The 15,569-nt window shown below is 40.6% G+C and overlaps 1 protein-coding gene across 1 annotated transcript in view; it reads left to right on the forward strand.

Moving 5' to 3' along the window:
* Nucleotides 1-15,569, forward strand: part of LOC115086828 (spermatogenesis-associated protein 7-like) — a 276,148-nt gene that overhangs the window by 47,173 nt on the left and 213,406 nt on the right. The window contains exon 2 of the mRNA XM_029593202.1: nucleotides 6,440-6,514. Within this exon, the coding sequence (XP_029449062.1) occupies nucleotides 6,440-6,514 (75 nt within the window). The remainder of the gene's footprint in view (nucleotides 1-6,439; nucleotides 6,515-15,569) is intronic.

A 15,569-nucleotide genomic window follows, 5' to 3' on the forward strand; every position in this document is an offset into this window, starting at 1 on the left:
AAGAAATTCAGATTCTATCTCAGCCTTTAAGCTCTGACTCAAAATTCCCAAATGTTCTTTTCTACAGCTTCATACAAAGATGGGGTTGTCCATAGGTGAAAAGTATATTACGACTGTTCCTAAATGCCTCTTAGAACTATTTTTTTCTGAGGTCTTCACAGGAGCACTGATCTTCCTGGGTGTGTCAGTTGAGATTTCAGTTAGTCTGGGTTTGACTAAGTGAGAGAGCAAAAGGCACCTGCCAGTTTAGAGACTGCTCCAAAATCCCAGATATACACAACAGTGTTAGGGAAGATGGAGACCTTGATCATGGGAAAGCTCAGAGGCCTTCATAATCTGTTAGGGAGTGCTAGGAGAGCGGTCCCATTTCTGAGGAGATTGTGTGCCCTTGGACCTCGGCATAACTCCCAGAGGGCTCCAAGGCGGTACCGAGGCAGGCGAGACATGTCCGAGCCTGGGCTGAGACCAGGAAGCCAGGCCTCTGCCGACCTGCACAGCCTGAGTAAGACCAACCACGCAAGGTTGGTCTCTGAGTGGTCTTCCAACTACTCCAAACCCTTTTGGACCTGCCACTGGGAACAGTAAAGGCAGCAGGCCGGACAGGAGACGAGGGCAGACAAAGGCTCTGGAGCATGAAGACTCAAGATGATGAACTTAGAGACATGAAGACACAGATGAGAAGCTTGAACACGAAGACTCAGGATCAAGGTTCAGGAACAAAGTCAAGTACTGGGTTGAGGCTGCGTCGCAGCGCACCCTACACAGCCCATCGCAGGGCGGACCCACGGGATTGATCACGGACCACGCTTGAGTGTGAAGCAGACTCCAGATGAATACATGGAAGATGAAGGGGGAACATGGCGAAGATTCAGTAGAAGCCTGCACCGAGACGCAACCTACACAGCCGCCCATGGCTGGTCACGGACCAAGCTGGAATGGAGCAGGTTCAGTCAGAGTCTTAGGCATGGACAGAGCAGCCACAAGAACATCCGAGGGCCGAGACGAGATTCAAAATAGGGGACCAAGATGAGACTTGGCTTCAGGCATGAGACAGGGGACCAAGAGAAAGATAAAAGAAAGGAAAGGGGTGGCAAACAGCAGAGCTGCTTCTAAAGTGAGAGGAACCATTTTGTTATTTATCTTAGGGGGAAAACAGTCTGACACTCTGAGTCATCACTCTGCCCCAGGGAGAGAATATAGGCAGAGTACACCGAAGTACAGATAATAGTGCTTTAATATTTATAACATCCCCAATATGAAAACACTTGGTGGCACCTTCTCAGACTACATATATAAATATACAACCACCAGTTGTGACTACATATTGATGAGCACCTGAACCTTTACTCAGTGCACTGTGGTAACAGTGTGAAAGGAGACTCAGTGAAAGTGTGAAAATAATCCTCACCATACAGGAGCGAGCATCTGAATTTAATTCCTCTGTGCTAGCTAGAATAAGGATATTTAATTATCTTGTTTCCCACAATCAGCTAGCCCAGTTCCTGTTAGTTGTCACAAATAAACACTGAGGGAGCACTCCTTGTACCATTCTGGAAGATAAGCACAGTTAGTGTAGTGGAGGAACACGCTATTTTGTTATTTAAAGATTATAGTAATAACCTATGATGTTAAACTTTAAAAATAAAGGTTACAAAAAAAAAGATTATAGTAGATAAGTTTCTGACTGCGCCAGAGACAACGTACCCAGTACAGCACGAGGATCACAGTCTAGGAGCGACATCCAGGACCCTCTGGCACTCAAGCCACGCCCACGAGCAGTGTTGTAGCAAGCCACACCCCCTGTCAGCAGCAGAGGGTGTGAAGATTAATCCTAAAGAAAGTCAGCTAAGTGTATACTTGCCACAAAGTCTAGCCAGACTGAAACTATTTTTTTCACATCATAAAGAAAGAGAGAACAGAATCACTGCAGCAGCTGTCAGAAGTAATTGTGCCAGAGACATACATGAAGAACACTCAGTACAAAAGCCTCAAAATTCACAGGGACTACAGAGTTCGCTGTAAAGAGACAGAGAAAGGAAAAAAAAGGGTTAAATAGGCATACAGAGTCAAACACCACAGAAAGGAAACAACACAAAACACGAGTTACCTACTTACCTGCAATCAGAGGGTTGATTTTGTCCTGCTGCACCTGCAAGACAGAATTGGGACACAAAGATTCACTTTCTTCATTCCGGCATTAATTACTAAATCCTTGATGTAGGAAGTATTGCAGTTAATACTCAAACCATACTTATTGTTCTATGGTTCTCTTCATTTAAAATACTTGTTAACTGGGAATTAAAAGTAAACCAAGTTGTGTTAACTGTGGGAAACTTCCAGAACATTTATAATATTTTCATTACTTGTGATAATAAATCTGAGCCATAGCTCAGAATCTGTAAAATTTGTATCTGCTTACATTCAAGGTTTATTTTCTATTTGGGTTCTGCCTTCTCTCTCGTCCCCCGGGAGACTCGCTGGGTGGGTTCCGGACCCTTATTCCTAATATTGGGAGACCTGGTAAGAAGGAGATTTCCTTTTCTATCCTTTCCCCCTCTGGGCAATTACGATTGGTGACTCCTCTGATACCCCCTGCAGTTCCAACGCTGCCTCTGCCACCGCAGCGGGAGGGTCACTACGAATTCACCCCAGAAATATAAATAAACCATACACCCCCAGCACTTAGTAATATGGAGAGAATTCTATCCAGTTGCCACAACCTAGCCCTTTCACTCTCAGTTTGGACACAACTAATTAAAATTACCATATTATCCAAATGGCTCTACATATTGCAAATGCTAATCCCCCCCCCCTAAAAAAATTTTTTATCTCCCTTATTGTCTGGAAAGGTATAAAAACATGTCATAACGTACCCACAAGAGTACGGAGGAATGGCTTTCCCAGTTCTTAGGTAATACAGCATGCATTATTTTAGTTTAAAATGTTTTACATGCTAAAAACAGGTATCTGCCAACGCATTTTAAATACAACACATTGATGAGACCATTGAAAGGGCCTGGCATTTGGCCTATAGTACACCTGCTGTCACTGAGGACTGCTTAGCGTTCTTTCCCATTGTAGGCAATGCAGGTTTTGCTCCAGGAATACCAAGAAGTGTTTCTCAACAAGGGGATTGCTGCGGGATTAACACGATGCAAGACAATATTCTCACAGCTGAGCAGGTGACCCTGTGCACTTAATGTAATCCCCCCCACCCCCAGTGAAGAATTTGTTGCCTACTTGCAACTGAGAAATGGGGCCTGGTTTACTAAGTATTTTTCTCAAAAGGTGAGGGGGAGGAAAACTCAGTTAATCAGGTTGTGGCACCCATGATGAGTCCAAATAGAAAGTCACTTAAATCTAAGCCTTTTCGCAAGCCACCCCATCCGCAGGTAATGAGAACGTGCCTCAGTATCGACTCTATACAGGTTCTTAATAAGAGGGCAGGGAGATAACCTCTCAGCAGCAATGCTGGAATGAGAATTTATTAAAAATGTATCTGCACTCGTCACAGTCAGATGGCAAGCGGATATGGGGGCAATTGTAATGGTCAATACCTTAAGAGGAAGGTTTAGGAAACTGAAATTGCTGACTGAATGTGTAACCCTCCAGGGAAATGCAATTCAAAATGCTTTACAGAATTTATGCCCAGCTGGCCTGGGTCATCAAAGTAGGCATAGCACAGATGACCATAATGCTTAATTATGGAAGGTGTTTTTATTTTCATAGTTTCTGGATCTGGGAGTTAGTAAAAAAAAAAAACAAAAAACACTTCTGATGCAAAACTTTGAAATGTATGTATAAAATTACTAAATCCAATCTGATAAAATCAGTAGAAGTGTGCATTTTAGATGACTTGGAGAGCATTGTAGTCAAGGGAAATTATCTAAGTCTTTTTTTTTTTTTTAAAGCTGTACTGGTTGCCAGAAAATGCATATTAATAAACTGGCTTGATTCCCCACCTCCTGAACCAGCATTATGAATATATATATATATATATATATATATATATATATATATATATATATATATATATATAAGATGATGAATGTGGAAAGAATGATGGCACAACTTATTCTAAACTTTGGCAAGGTTTGCCAAAGTTATATCTATTTCCCTTCCTTCGGAGAGCGGCTAAGGGTGTCTTCTGTTCTAAGAAGGAACAATCTTGCCACAGAAGCCTTAGTTCTGCTTGACTCTGCTTGCAGAGTAACACCAGGGGTTATTATCACCATGACGTTCACCAATTGATTAATTGATTAATGACTAGTCAATGCACAAGGGATGTGTAGGTTTTGTACGGTATGTAACCCCTTCCCAAATGGGGCACATGAAATGTGAGTGAGTCTGGCACCTGTGTGGAGCGAGTGCCAGGCTCTCATTGTGGAAATGGATGGTGACTGTAGGGGTCACGAGCCCAGAGGCAGGAGGAGCAAAAAGCTTTCTGGGCTGGACAGAGAAACCCACCACTCGGATCTCCCCTCTGTGAATCCTGTTCCAAGCCATCCCAATTGTTTATGCTGTTGTTCAACCAATATGCAAGCTAAGGTCCACTCCAATGTATATTCCAAACAGTTAAACTTTTATTTCTAGGGATATCAGCAATCAATATTTACAAAAATGGTAAAGGAAGGTAAGAGTCACTGATTTAAGCAGGGTTCACAGACTTTCACAGCCAAAATGAAGCTTTAATTACCAAGTTAACAATTACCAACTATTACAAAAGTCAGAGAATTTCTTCCAATGACCTCAAATACTCCTCACACCTACTCCTTAAGCCATACATTGCTCACATTTCTTTTGTGTCTCACACTCCTAGATTTTCATTTTCTCAACTCCACGATCAACCAAGGTACATCGACTTCCTCTCGTTACCCCCAGCAGTTTGTTACATCATCAGTACCAACTCATGAAGTAAAAGGAACACCTCTCCTTAGGTCAAATAATTCAGCATCCTTTACTCCCCACTATCCAAGGACTTCCCTGGCATTCTTGGCTCCCTCTTTTTTCCAGCTTCCTCCAACAGCTGTGGGGCCATAATCTGTTCTTCTTCTCCTCCTCATAGACTCAGGACTTGACTGCTTCCCCATGGGAAGAAACTGCTTTTCCGCCTCAGGCCTTTCCCCTTTGAGGGAGAAAAGCCCCTGCAGTGCCCTCTCCAAATGAGGAGGTAGTCCCCAGGCTAACCCGCCTTCTGATAGCTCCCTCCAATCTCCTCCCACTAAACTTTGAACCAGGCATTATGAGGTCCAAATTCAGCCAGATAAATCTATCCTGCTAACTTAGCTGGGACATTCAGCGGCGTGGTCTTGCCGCTGAAAACACCTGGCTGGCTAAACTTTAGTAGGATAAGTTTATCCAGTTACTTTAAGACAGGCCTCTGGCATGACCAGAGTTAGCCAGATAAGCTATCCAGCTAACTGAACATCAGAGGGAAAGTTAATATAGAAATATCGGGAGGAATGTTAATACAGAAATAGTTTGTTAAGTTGTATCACTTGTTGTTTGGAAACTGTGAAGGTTGCAGTCGTGTTTTGCTTACAAAGTTCTCACAAGGATGCATTATGTAATACTGGTAATGTGCTGACTATTATGATAAAAAGGTTTCAATCAAGGGCTGTGATTACTGTTGTTTATAACATTATACAGGAACATGCTGCTCTGTGTCATTCCCAATTCAGAGGCTGTGCACGCCATAGTGTGCTCACAGCAGGGAGCTGATGGTACAACTGTCTCACTGTAAAAACATTAACATGTCTTGTTTTCCCTGTGTCCCTTATGTATTATTAAAGAAATGTTCATGTTGAAGACACCCCTGCCTTCCCAGAGAATTTATTCCAGGGCTTTTATCGGTAAAAGTAATTGCGACAATAGCGTTTATAGTTTGAATTAATCTCAATTTTGCACGTAATTGTTATTAAACTGTTATTATTCAACACCATATCTCTAGAACAAGCAAAATAGAAACATACTCCAGCTTGCTCGATTTCGTGTATAATTCCTGTGGCAACATAAAGACTTGGAGATCATAATTGCCACTTGTCACGTTCCTATCAACCGTTTCAGTAAATCATGTTCTGCTTTGATGTTCACCTTCAGGAACAATCATTAACCCTATCGTAATGGCATCCAATTTATCCGTGCAGTCTGAACAACTAAGCAGTGACAAGGGAGAATCCAAAAACCATCTAAAAATAGAAAGAATAAAATACTTATGGAGGAAAAAAAAAACCCAGAAATGAGATCCAAATGTAAAATCCTCAAATAGAGAGAAGCATGTTTTCCGAGAAACATATTTGGAGGAGGATGGATGCTAGGCCTTCCTTGAGAAAAGCAGCACTTCTTTTGATACAGACATTGGCTGTGCAAATGTGGAATAGCTATAGTCTTCAAATAATTAGCTTCTTTAAACTCTAACCATTTATTTCTTTTCTTTAAGGAGCTCCAGTCGCACTGATCCCCAAATACTCAATGATGGGACCATTTAGAGGGCACATGAGTAACAAGAGTAGCCGTAAGTAGCTTCCCTGGTTATGATTTGAAAATAGCTGATGCAACAAGAATCAACAAATTGCATAAAAAGGCTTTTGTTATTTTAAAAATTAAATTAGCAGTGTTTGATGCAACATTGCTGCTTTACTCACAATGGCTTTGGTGAAGATTAAGGTTATATCAAGAGCACTTTCCAATCCCTGCCTTTCATACAGTTGCCTATGAGATAAAGCACAGCAAAGAATCGAGCATAAAGTTCATTCTCAACACCGTAGTGGCTAAATACTAAGCCTATGGAGGCTAACGACTTGCTCATACTTATATAGTTGTAACCCTTGGAGCAGGACAGATCCTTCAGCTGGCACCCAGGAGCACATAGAAGGAAAAAGGAAATGTATCCTTTCTCTACAAATCTCCTCTTTACTCTCTCTGCCTCCCCATGGATTGCATTAACATTCTGAGTTCCAGGATTCTATGCGAGGCAGGAACAGTGGTTCTTCCATGTGTTTCTTGCATTGCAAACCTTTCTCCATCCTCTGTACATAGAGCTGATAGTTATCACAGTTTCTCATCTAAAGAACACACACTGAGCAGCAGGGAGCTTTCCAACGTCTTCTACAGATAGTTGATTAGATGACTGAATAGTATTTAGCTTCAATTCAGGTTTCAGTTATAGCCAATAAGACAGTAAGATGAATAATAAACCTGTGACCTCACTTCTTTAGCTTAGTCACTCAATTTCTTGAAAGCATTCTTTCTCAACACTTTAATTCTTTCTTTTCCCAGTTACTCCAGTTACTTTGGATTTATCAGATTGACGTTAGTTCAAACCTCCTTTAAAATGACCAATTTATATTACTAGCTTTTCCTACCATAGGTGGTTAGAATTTAGTTCCGATCAGTTATCATACTTAGTCCCACTTTTCACACATTTCTTAGAACCTTCTTAAATCTTTTAACTCCTTTTTTTGATGGTCACTTCATGCTCACTTGTATTCTACCTGAGTTACCAGCAATAAAGTCTTTGCTACCTTTACTTTATATCTAGCTTTCCATCCCTCTTATGCCATTGGGAAAGGTGAGTCCCAGATACAGTGGGATGTAGAGCAAAATCCAGATTCCAGGAGCCATTCTGGAGGACCCCAATAAGTTGTAGGTTTCAGCAGCAGGACCTGGATTGTGAGGCAGGAGTGCATGGTCAATGGTATATTATAGTCAATCCTCAATACCGCACTGAGGGCCCTGAAGGTTTTTAACTCTTCCACGCCGGTGAACCTCGGCATCCCAGGAGCTACATGTGTGGTATGATGGCAGAATCAGAGGTCCAGGAAGGGGATAGCATTCTGGGAATTGTGTGGCCCCTAAACTTTAGCTTAAAACAAACAGGGGGTTACACTTTCAAAATAGTTTAATGATTTTGCTTAGAGTCTCCTAGTGTTTGTCCTGTTGCTTCCTCTGGGAAACATGAAATTCATCTGGAATGGTTTATTCTATGCAGGGTAAGCAGCTCCAGTTTTTGAGTGCTGCTGGCTGGCTGGAGTTTCAGGCTATCCCCAATGAATATGCATGAAATGCATTTGCATGCAATGGAGGCAATACATGCAAATGCATCTCATAAATATTTAGTGTGGATATCTTTTAAACCTTCACAGCTTGTGGCATCAGAATAACCTAACCCTGTTCTAGTGTCAAGTGAAAGTATGCATCCTCTAGGGAACTATCATCTTATAAAGGATCACCTGGTAACATGCCTACCTGGTGTGAAGCTGGAGCCGGCTGGGGAGGAGCCGGCTGTCGTGGTACATGTGGGCACCAACGACATAGGAAAATGTGGGAGGGAGGTTCTGGAAGCCAAATTTAGGATTTTAGGTAGGAAGCTGAAATACAGAACCTCCAGGGTAGCATTCTCTGAAATGCTCCCTGTTCCACGCGCAGGTCCCCAGAGGCAGGCAGAGCTCCGGAGTCTCAATGCGTGGATGAGACGATGGTGCAGAGAAGAGGGATTCAGTTTTGCAAGGAACTGGGGAACCTTTTGGAGAAAGGGGACTCTTTTCCGAAGGGATGGGCTCCACTTTACCTGGGGTGCAACCAGGCTGCTGGCACTAATCTTTAAAAAGGAGACAGAGCAGCTTTTAAACTAGAACAATGGGGAAAGCCAACAGTCGCTCAGCAGCGCATGGTTCAAAGGGAGATATCTTCAAAGGATACTAATGAAGCATTAGAGTTAGGGCATCCCGACAGAGAGGTTCCCATAATAAGAAAAGTTGTCCAAGTGCCTACAATAAAAACTCACCTGATCTAAAAGATTCCAATTTATCCATGTGAACTGAAAAGCAGAATGTAAATACAAACAAAAAACACACTTTGAAATGTTTCTATGCTAATGCCAGAATTCTAAGAGGTAAGATGGGATAATTAGAGTGTGTAGAAGTGAATGATGACATAGACTTAACTGGCATCTCAGAGACATGGTGGAAAGAGGATAACCAATGGGACAGTGCTATACCGGGATACAAATTATTTCGCAATGACAAAGAGGAGCATCTTGGTGGCTGGGTGGCGCTTTATGTCTGGGATGGCATAGAGTCCAACAGGATAAAGATCCTGCATGAGACTAAATGAACAATTGAATGTTTATGGGTAGAAATCCCTTGTGTGTTGGGGAAAAGTATAGTGATAGGAGGATACTACCATCCACGTGGCCAAAATGGTGAAACAGACAGTGAAATGCTAACAGAAATTAGGGAAGCTAACCAAACTGGTAGTGCACTAATAGTGGGAGATTTCAATTACCCCAATATTGACTGGGTACGTGAAACATCAGGGTGTGTTCGAGAGATAAAGTACATGGAGGAATTGGTTGAGAGAGGGAGTAATTTTAGATCTAATTCTCAGTGGAGCACAGGATTTGGTGAGAGAGGTAACGATGGTGGGGCTGCTTGGCAATAGTGATCATAATATGATCAAATTTGAGCTAATGACTAGAAAGGAGACAGTAAGTAAATCCATGGCTCTAGTGCTAAACTTTCAAAAGGGAAACTTTGATAAAATGTGAAAAATAGAAAAAAACTGAAAAGTACAGCTACAAAGTTAAAAACTGTGCAACAGGCATGGACATTGTTAAAAAAATACCATCCTAGAAGCACTGTCAAGATGTATTCCACGCATTAAGAAAGGTAGAAGGAAGGTAAAACAATTACTAGCATGGTTAAAAGGTGAGGTGAAAGAGGCTATTTTATCTAAAAGATTTTCATTCAAAAACTGGAAGAAGGATCCATCAGAAGAAAATAGAATAAAGCATAAGTATTGGCAAGTTAAATGTAAGACATTGATAAGACAGGCAAAGAGAGAATTTGAAAAGAAGTTGGCCATAGGGGCAAAAACTCACAATAAAAACTTTGAAAAATATATCTGAAGCAGAAGGAGTCAGTTGGACCATCGGATGATCAAGGGGTTAAAGGGGCACTTAGAGAAGATAAGACCATCTCTGAAAGATTAAACAATTTCTTTGCTTCGGTGTTTACTAAAGAGGATGTTGGAGAGATACCTGTTCCAGAGAAGGTTCTCATGGGTGATGATTCAGATCAACTGAACCAAATCACTATGAACCTTGAAGATGTGGTAGGCCTGATGGACAAACTGAAGAGTAGTAAATCACCTGGACCGGATGGTATATACCCCAGGCTTCTGAAAGAAATAAAACTGAAATTTCAGACCTATTTCAATTAATTTGTAAACTATCATTAAAATCATCTAATGTACCTGAATATTGGAAGATGGCCAATGTAACCCCTAAATTTAAAAAGGGATTCAGGGGTAATCCGGGAAACTATAGCCCAGTGAATCTGACTTCAGTGCTGGGAAAAATCACAAAACATTTAAGAACATAAGAAAATGCCATACTGGGTCAGACCAAGGGTCCATCAAGCCCAGCATCCTGCTTCCAACAGTGGCCAATCCAGGCCACAAGAACCTGGCAAGTACCCAAAAACTAAATCTATTCCATGTTACCATTGCTAATGGCAGTGGCTATTCTCTAGGTGAACTTAATAGCAGGTAATGGACTTCTCCTCCAAGAATTTATCCAATCCTTTTTTAAACACAGCTATACTAACTGCACTAACCACATTCTCTGGCAACAAATTCCAGAGTTTGTGCGTTGAGTAAAAAAGAACTTTCTCCGATTAGTTTTAAATGTGCCCCATGCTAACTTCATGGAGTGCCCCCTAGTCTTTCTACTATCTGAAAGAGTAAATAACCGATTCACATCTACCTGTTCTAGACCTCTCATGATTTTAAACACCTCTATCATATCCCCCCTCAGCCGTCTCTTCTCCAAGCTGAAAAGTCCTAAACTCTTTAGTCTTTCCTCATAGGGGAGTTGTTCCATTCCCCTTATCATTTAGATAGGCAAGGTTTGATGGGACACAGCCAACATGAATTTACCCAAGGGAGGTTTTGTCTCACAAATCTCCTATATTTTTTTGATGAGGTGAATAAACATGTGGACAAAGGTAAACCAGTAGATGTGGTGTATTTGGATTTTCAGAAGGCGTTCGACAAAGTCCTGCATGAGAGACTTCTAAGAAAACTAAAAAGTCATGGGATAGGAGGCAATGTTCTTTTGTGAATTACAAGCTGGTTAAAAGACAGAAAACAGAGAATAGGATTAAATGATCAGTTGTCACAGTGGAAAAAGCTGAACAGTGGAGTGCCTCAGGGGTCTGTACTTGGACCAGTGCTTTTTAATATATTTATAAATGATCTGGAAAGGGGTATAATGAGTGAGATGATCAAATTTGTGGATGACACAAAATTATGCAGAGTAGTTAAATCTCAAGTGGATTGTGATGAATTGCAGGAGGACCTTGCGAGACTGGAAGACTGAGCTTCAAGATGGCAGATGAAATTTAATGTGGACAAGTGCAAAGTGATGCATATAGGGAAAAATAACCCTTGCTGTAATTCTATCTTAGGAATTACCATCCAAGAAAGAGATCTAGGCATCATAGTAAATAACACATTGAAATTGTTGGCTCAGTGTGCTGTGGTGATCAAAAAAACAAACAGAATGTTAGGAATTATTAGGAAAGAAATGGCAAATAAAACAGAGGATTGCATAATGCCTCTGTATTGCTCCATGGTGATACCACACCTTAAATGCTGTGTGCAATTCTGGTTGCCACATCTCAAAAAAGATATAGTTGTACTGGAGAAAGTGCAGAGAAGGGCAACCAAAATGATAAGAAGCATGGAGCAGCTGCCCTATGAGGAAAGGCTAAAGATGTTAGGGATGTTCAGTTTGGAGAAGAGACAACTGAGGGGGGATATGATAGAGGTCTACAAAATCATGAAAGGAACAAGTTAATGTAAATTGGTTATTTACTCTCTCAGATAATAGAAGGACCAGGGGACACTCCATGAAGTTAGTAAGTAGCTCATTTAAAACAAATTGAAGAAAATTATTTTTCACTCATCACATAGTTAAGCTCTGGAATTCATTGCCAGAGGATGTGGTTACAGCAGTTAATGTAACTGGGTTTAAAAAAGGTTTGGATAAGTTCCTAGAGGAAAAATCCATAAACTGCTATTACGGAAGTTAATAAGCAATATTAGCTTGTGATTCATCTAATGTTTGGGTACTTTCCAGGTACTTGTGACTTGGATTGGCCATTGTAGGAAACAGGGTACTGGGCTAGATAGATCCTTGGTCTATCCCAGTATGGCATATCGTATGTTCTTATGTTCTTATGTAACATAAAGCAAGAATATTACTAATTGAAAGTATACAGAAAAGGGTTGGGATAGTGTATAAATGTGCTTATAGATTTTTTTTTTCTTGCAGAAATAAAGATATGTCAATTTATAGACAAAATGAGAAAAACAAATTCATTGAGTAAATAGTGTAATGGGGAATTTATAAGGAAACTACAGCAGAAAGAATTCAACTCACTAATTAGTGTTACATCAGCTGTATTAGCCCAGCACCACAGAGAAGTATGAAAAAAGGATTTTAAAAAAATTAAGCTTCATATTATAAGCTCAAAGTGTTCCTAGAGTGAGGTTCTAGAAAAAGGGAGAACCTTAAATCCTCCTACTTGCTCCTCCTGAAGCTAATCAAGAGGGCTAGAAAAGAACTGGTTTGGCAACTCAGAGATATGCCAAGGAGAAAGGGAACCAGATGTGAATACCAACTGATGGAGAAAGACTTTAAAAGTCTGCTCTGCAGAACCTTAGGAAGCTTGCCCAAAACTGGGAAGAAAGGGAGACAAGGCATGGAGCAATACCCTGAATTTGACAAGGAAGGGCATTTTGAAGAAAAGCCTGATCTAGGAAGATAAAGCTAAACCAGGAGATTTATTTGGGCCTAGATAGCCAAGGAGGTACTGAGGTCTTATGACTAGGAGCTATAACCTGCAGGTCCTGAGAGCGGCAGCCGGCAGCTCATTGAAAAGAAGTGTAAAACTCAGGACTGCCCAGGACTTAGAGGCAAGACCGCAGACTGCTGATAGCCAAAGGATGAATAGGGTTCTGCTTCAGCCTTATACCTGACCACTGAACTTCAAAGTGGAATAGAAGCCAGATGTCCGATCAGAAACTTTATTTTATTGCTAAACTCCCTCTATTCTTTTGCGATCGGAGCGGAGACTGACCATGCCACGGTTGCGCTGAGAAAAATACCATCCGATATAATCTGTTCGAATGAGACTGATTCCTGATACAATACGTTTGACTGCACACAGCCCCTGAGGCAGCCCCAATGTAAGGGGCGAAACTCGGCCGGAGTCGGGCTTCTTTTATAAAACCACGTCTCCAAAAAATAAAGTTTCTGATCGGACATCTGGCTTCTATTCCACTTTGTTTTCCTCACGGCGTTTTTTAGATAGCCTTCCTTGTTGTTTTCTTGGTCCACTGAACTTCAAAGCCTGATTTGCAGTGTTTTGGTAGCTTTGTAAAACTTTTGCCAAGAAATAGAGGAGCACAGTGCTACTGTGAAGATCCTCCGATAAAGAAGCCACAATGGCAGTGCAGGTCTGAAAGGGTCTCTAGAAACCCTCCAGCATCCTGGAGACCATGATGCCCAGCTACAAAGAGATTTGTAATCTTGAAAGAAAAATATGATCAAAGTTAATGTATTCTTAAGACCAAAATAATTGTTACTATTTTGAAATTCTAGACCTTTGACTTTCCATAAAGAGTGATAATGGTTATACAATTTGGCAGTATACACTTCCAGGGAGAATAATTTGTTCTGGTAGTAAAACCTTCAGTGGCTTGGATATTCCTCTAGATTCTGCTACCCTCATTTTCCTTATTTTGTATTTTAATTCTTCATCCTCTCTCACCAGGGTAGTAATATTCCATCATTTTTTACAGATTTGCTGCTAACAGATATTGCTGATAGTCCTAAAGTACTTTCCATAAACTTGTTGAAAATATGATGTCATTTCCTGCATCAAAAATTCCAAAATTCTATTTCCTGCTGATGAAAGTTTAGGCTTTTTGGATTTCCTCTCCCATCTGCTTTTATCTCATCAGTTCCCAAATAGATCCTGTTACTTTCTGAAAGTCAGGAAGCTGCTTGAGATCACAACTATAGGAAACAATGTCCAAATTCACATGAAGAAGGATTCCAGAAGCCTGCCTTTCAGCCTCTGGGATGCTGTCTCCCATTGCTTCAGTCACAAAAGGTCATGAGATGTAGGGAATACAAGTTGATGTTTTATGTATGCCTGTTCATGCAAAAGGATTTTTAAAGTAAATACTCTGATGTGAACCTGCCGTTGATGGATGAAATAGTGTGACTCTTCATCTTAATGAGTTATTGATGGAAGTGTGACTATAAAAGACTTTGAAATTCCAAACAAACCAACATAGCTGTGACTTTTAAACATTCTTTAAAATATTTAAGTGTATGTTGATAGTTAATTTTCCTTGCTGTATCTACAGTTTCTAAAGTTTTTGTTTTTTTGGGTTTTTTACTGCAAAACTCCCCATTCTCTGCTGTTTTCTGTTTAGCTATGTTTGAAAACATTTTCAAAAAGGGGAGGGGCAGAAGTATAGGTATCTCCTTATGGATCCATGCTTTTCCTTTGTGCTTTCTCAGTAGATTTAAATATGCCCAGTGCCCTTCCTTCACCCAGTATTCCAGACATTCATGATGCTGTTTATGAAGGATGTGTTTTGAAAAAGGGATAATAAGGGGAGGAGAGAGTACAGTGATGTTGGTAGATGTAATGTATTCCATGACTCACAGTGTGGGCCATCCTAATAAACCAGATAAACTCTGTTTATGCAAAGCTCTGAGATATGCAACTCCCCCCCCCCCCCCCATCAACAGTTTTTTTAAAATAGGATGCACATTTTTTAACTTTAAGTGAAGACAACAAATATTTTATGACAGCAGTTTTTCGAACTGTGGAATGTGGGTGAATTGAGGCCTGTAGATATATGTGCATAAAACTGCACACTTAGCAAGATTAGGTGATGGCCTGATGGGTAATACCAGTGATGTCCCAAATTCCTCCCTGGAGGTAAGCAGAGATGACTTTTGAGAAAATTAATCATGAAACAATTATTTTTAAAACTGTGGAAAGCTTCCAGACAGCCATAAATTGAAGGCTTACTTACCACGATGAATATTAATTATGAGTAAAGATAGATATTTATTTCTGTATACTCAAACCTTTTACATTGTCCTCTGCTTCACACTGTCAGTAGCTTACAACAAGTAATTCTGTTGTTTTTCCTGGAGATCTGCTGACCCCTAAACAAGAGAACATGTTTTTTTCTCACTTTCATTACATTGCAGTATTTTTTGTTTTTAAATTCTGATATTAATATATTTCATTATAAAACTTAATATGAGTTTAAAGAAAACCTTATTAACATGCATTAAACTGCAGTCTGTATATTTTTCTACTGAACAATATAAAAAGTGAATATGCTAGGGCCATAATGCTGTGCACGTCAGCACAGAGGATTCAGATCCCTCATCTACTGGGATCAACCTGGCCTGGGGATCCCGTGGAAGCGATGCACTCAGGACAGGACAGGGAAGGAAAAATGACTGCTCC

This window comes from Rhinatrema bivittatum, chromosome 3 (genome assembly GCF_901001135.1).
Source record: "Rhinatrema bivittatum chromosome 3, aRhiBiv1.1, whole genome shotgun sequence".
NCBI lineage: Eukaryota > Metazoa > Chordata > Amphibia > Gymnophiona > Rhinatrematidae > Rhinatrema > Rhinatrema bivittatum.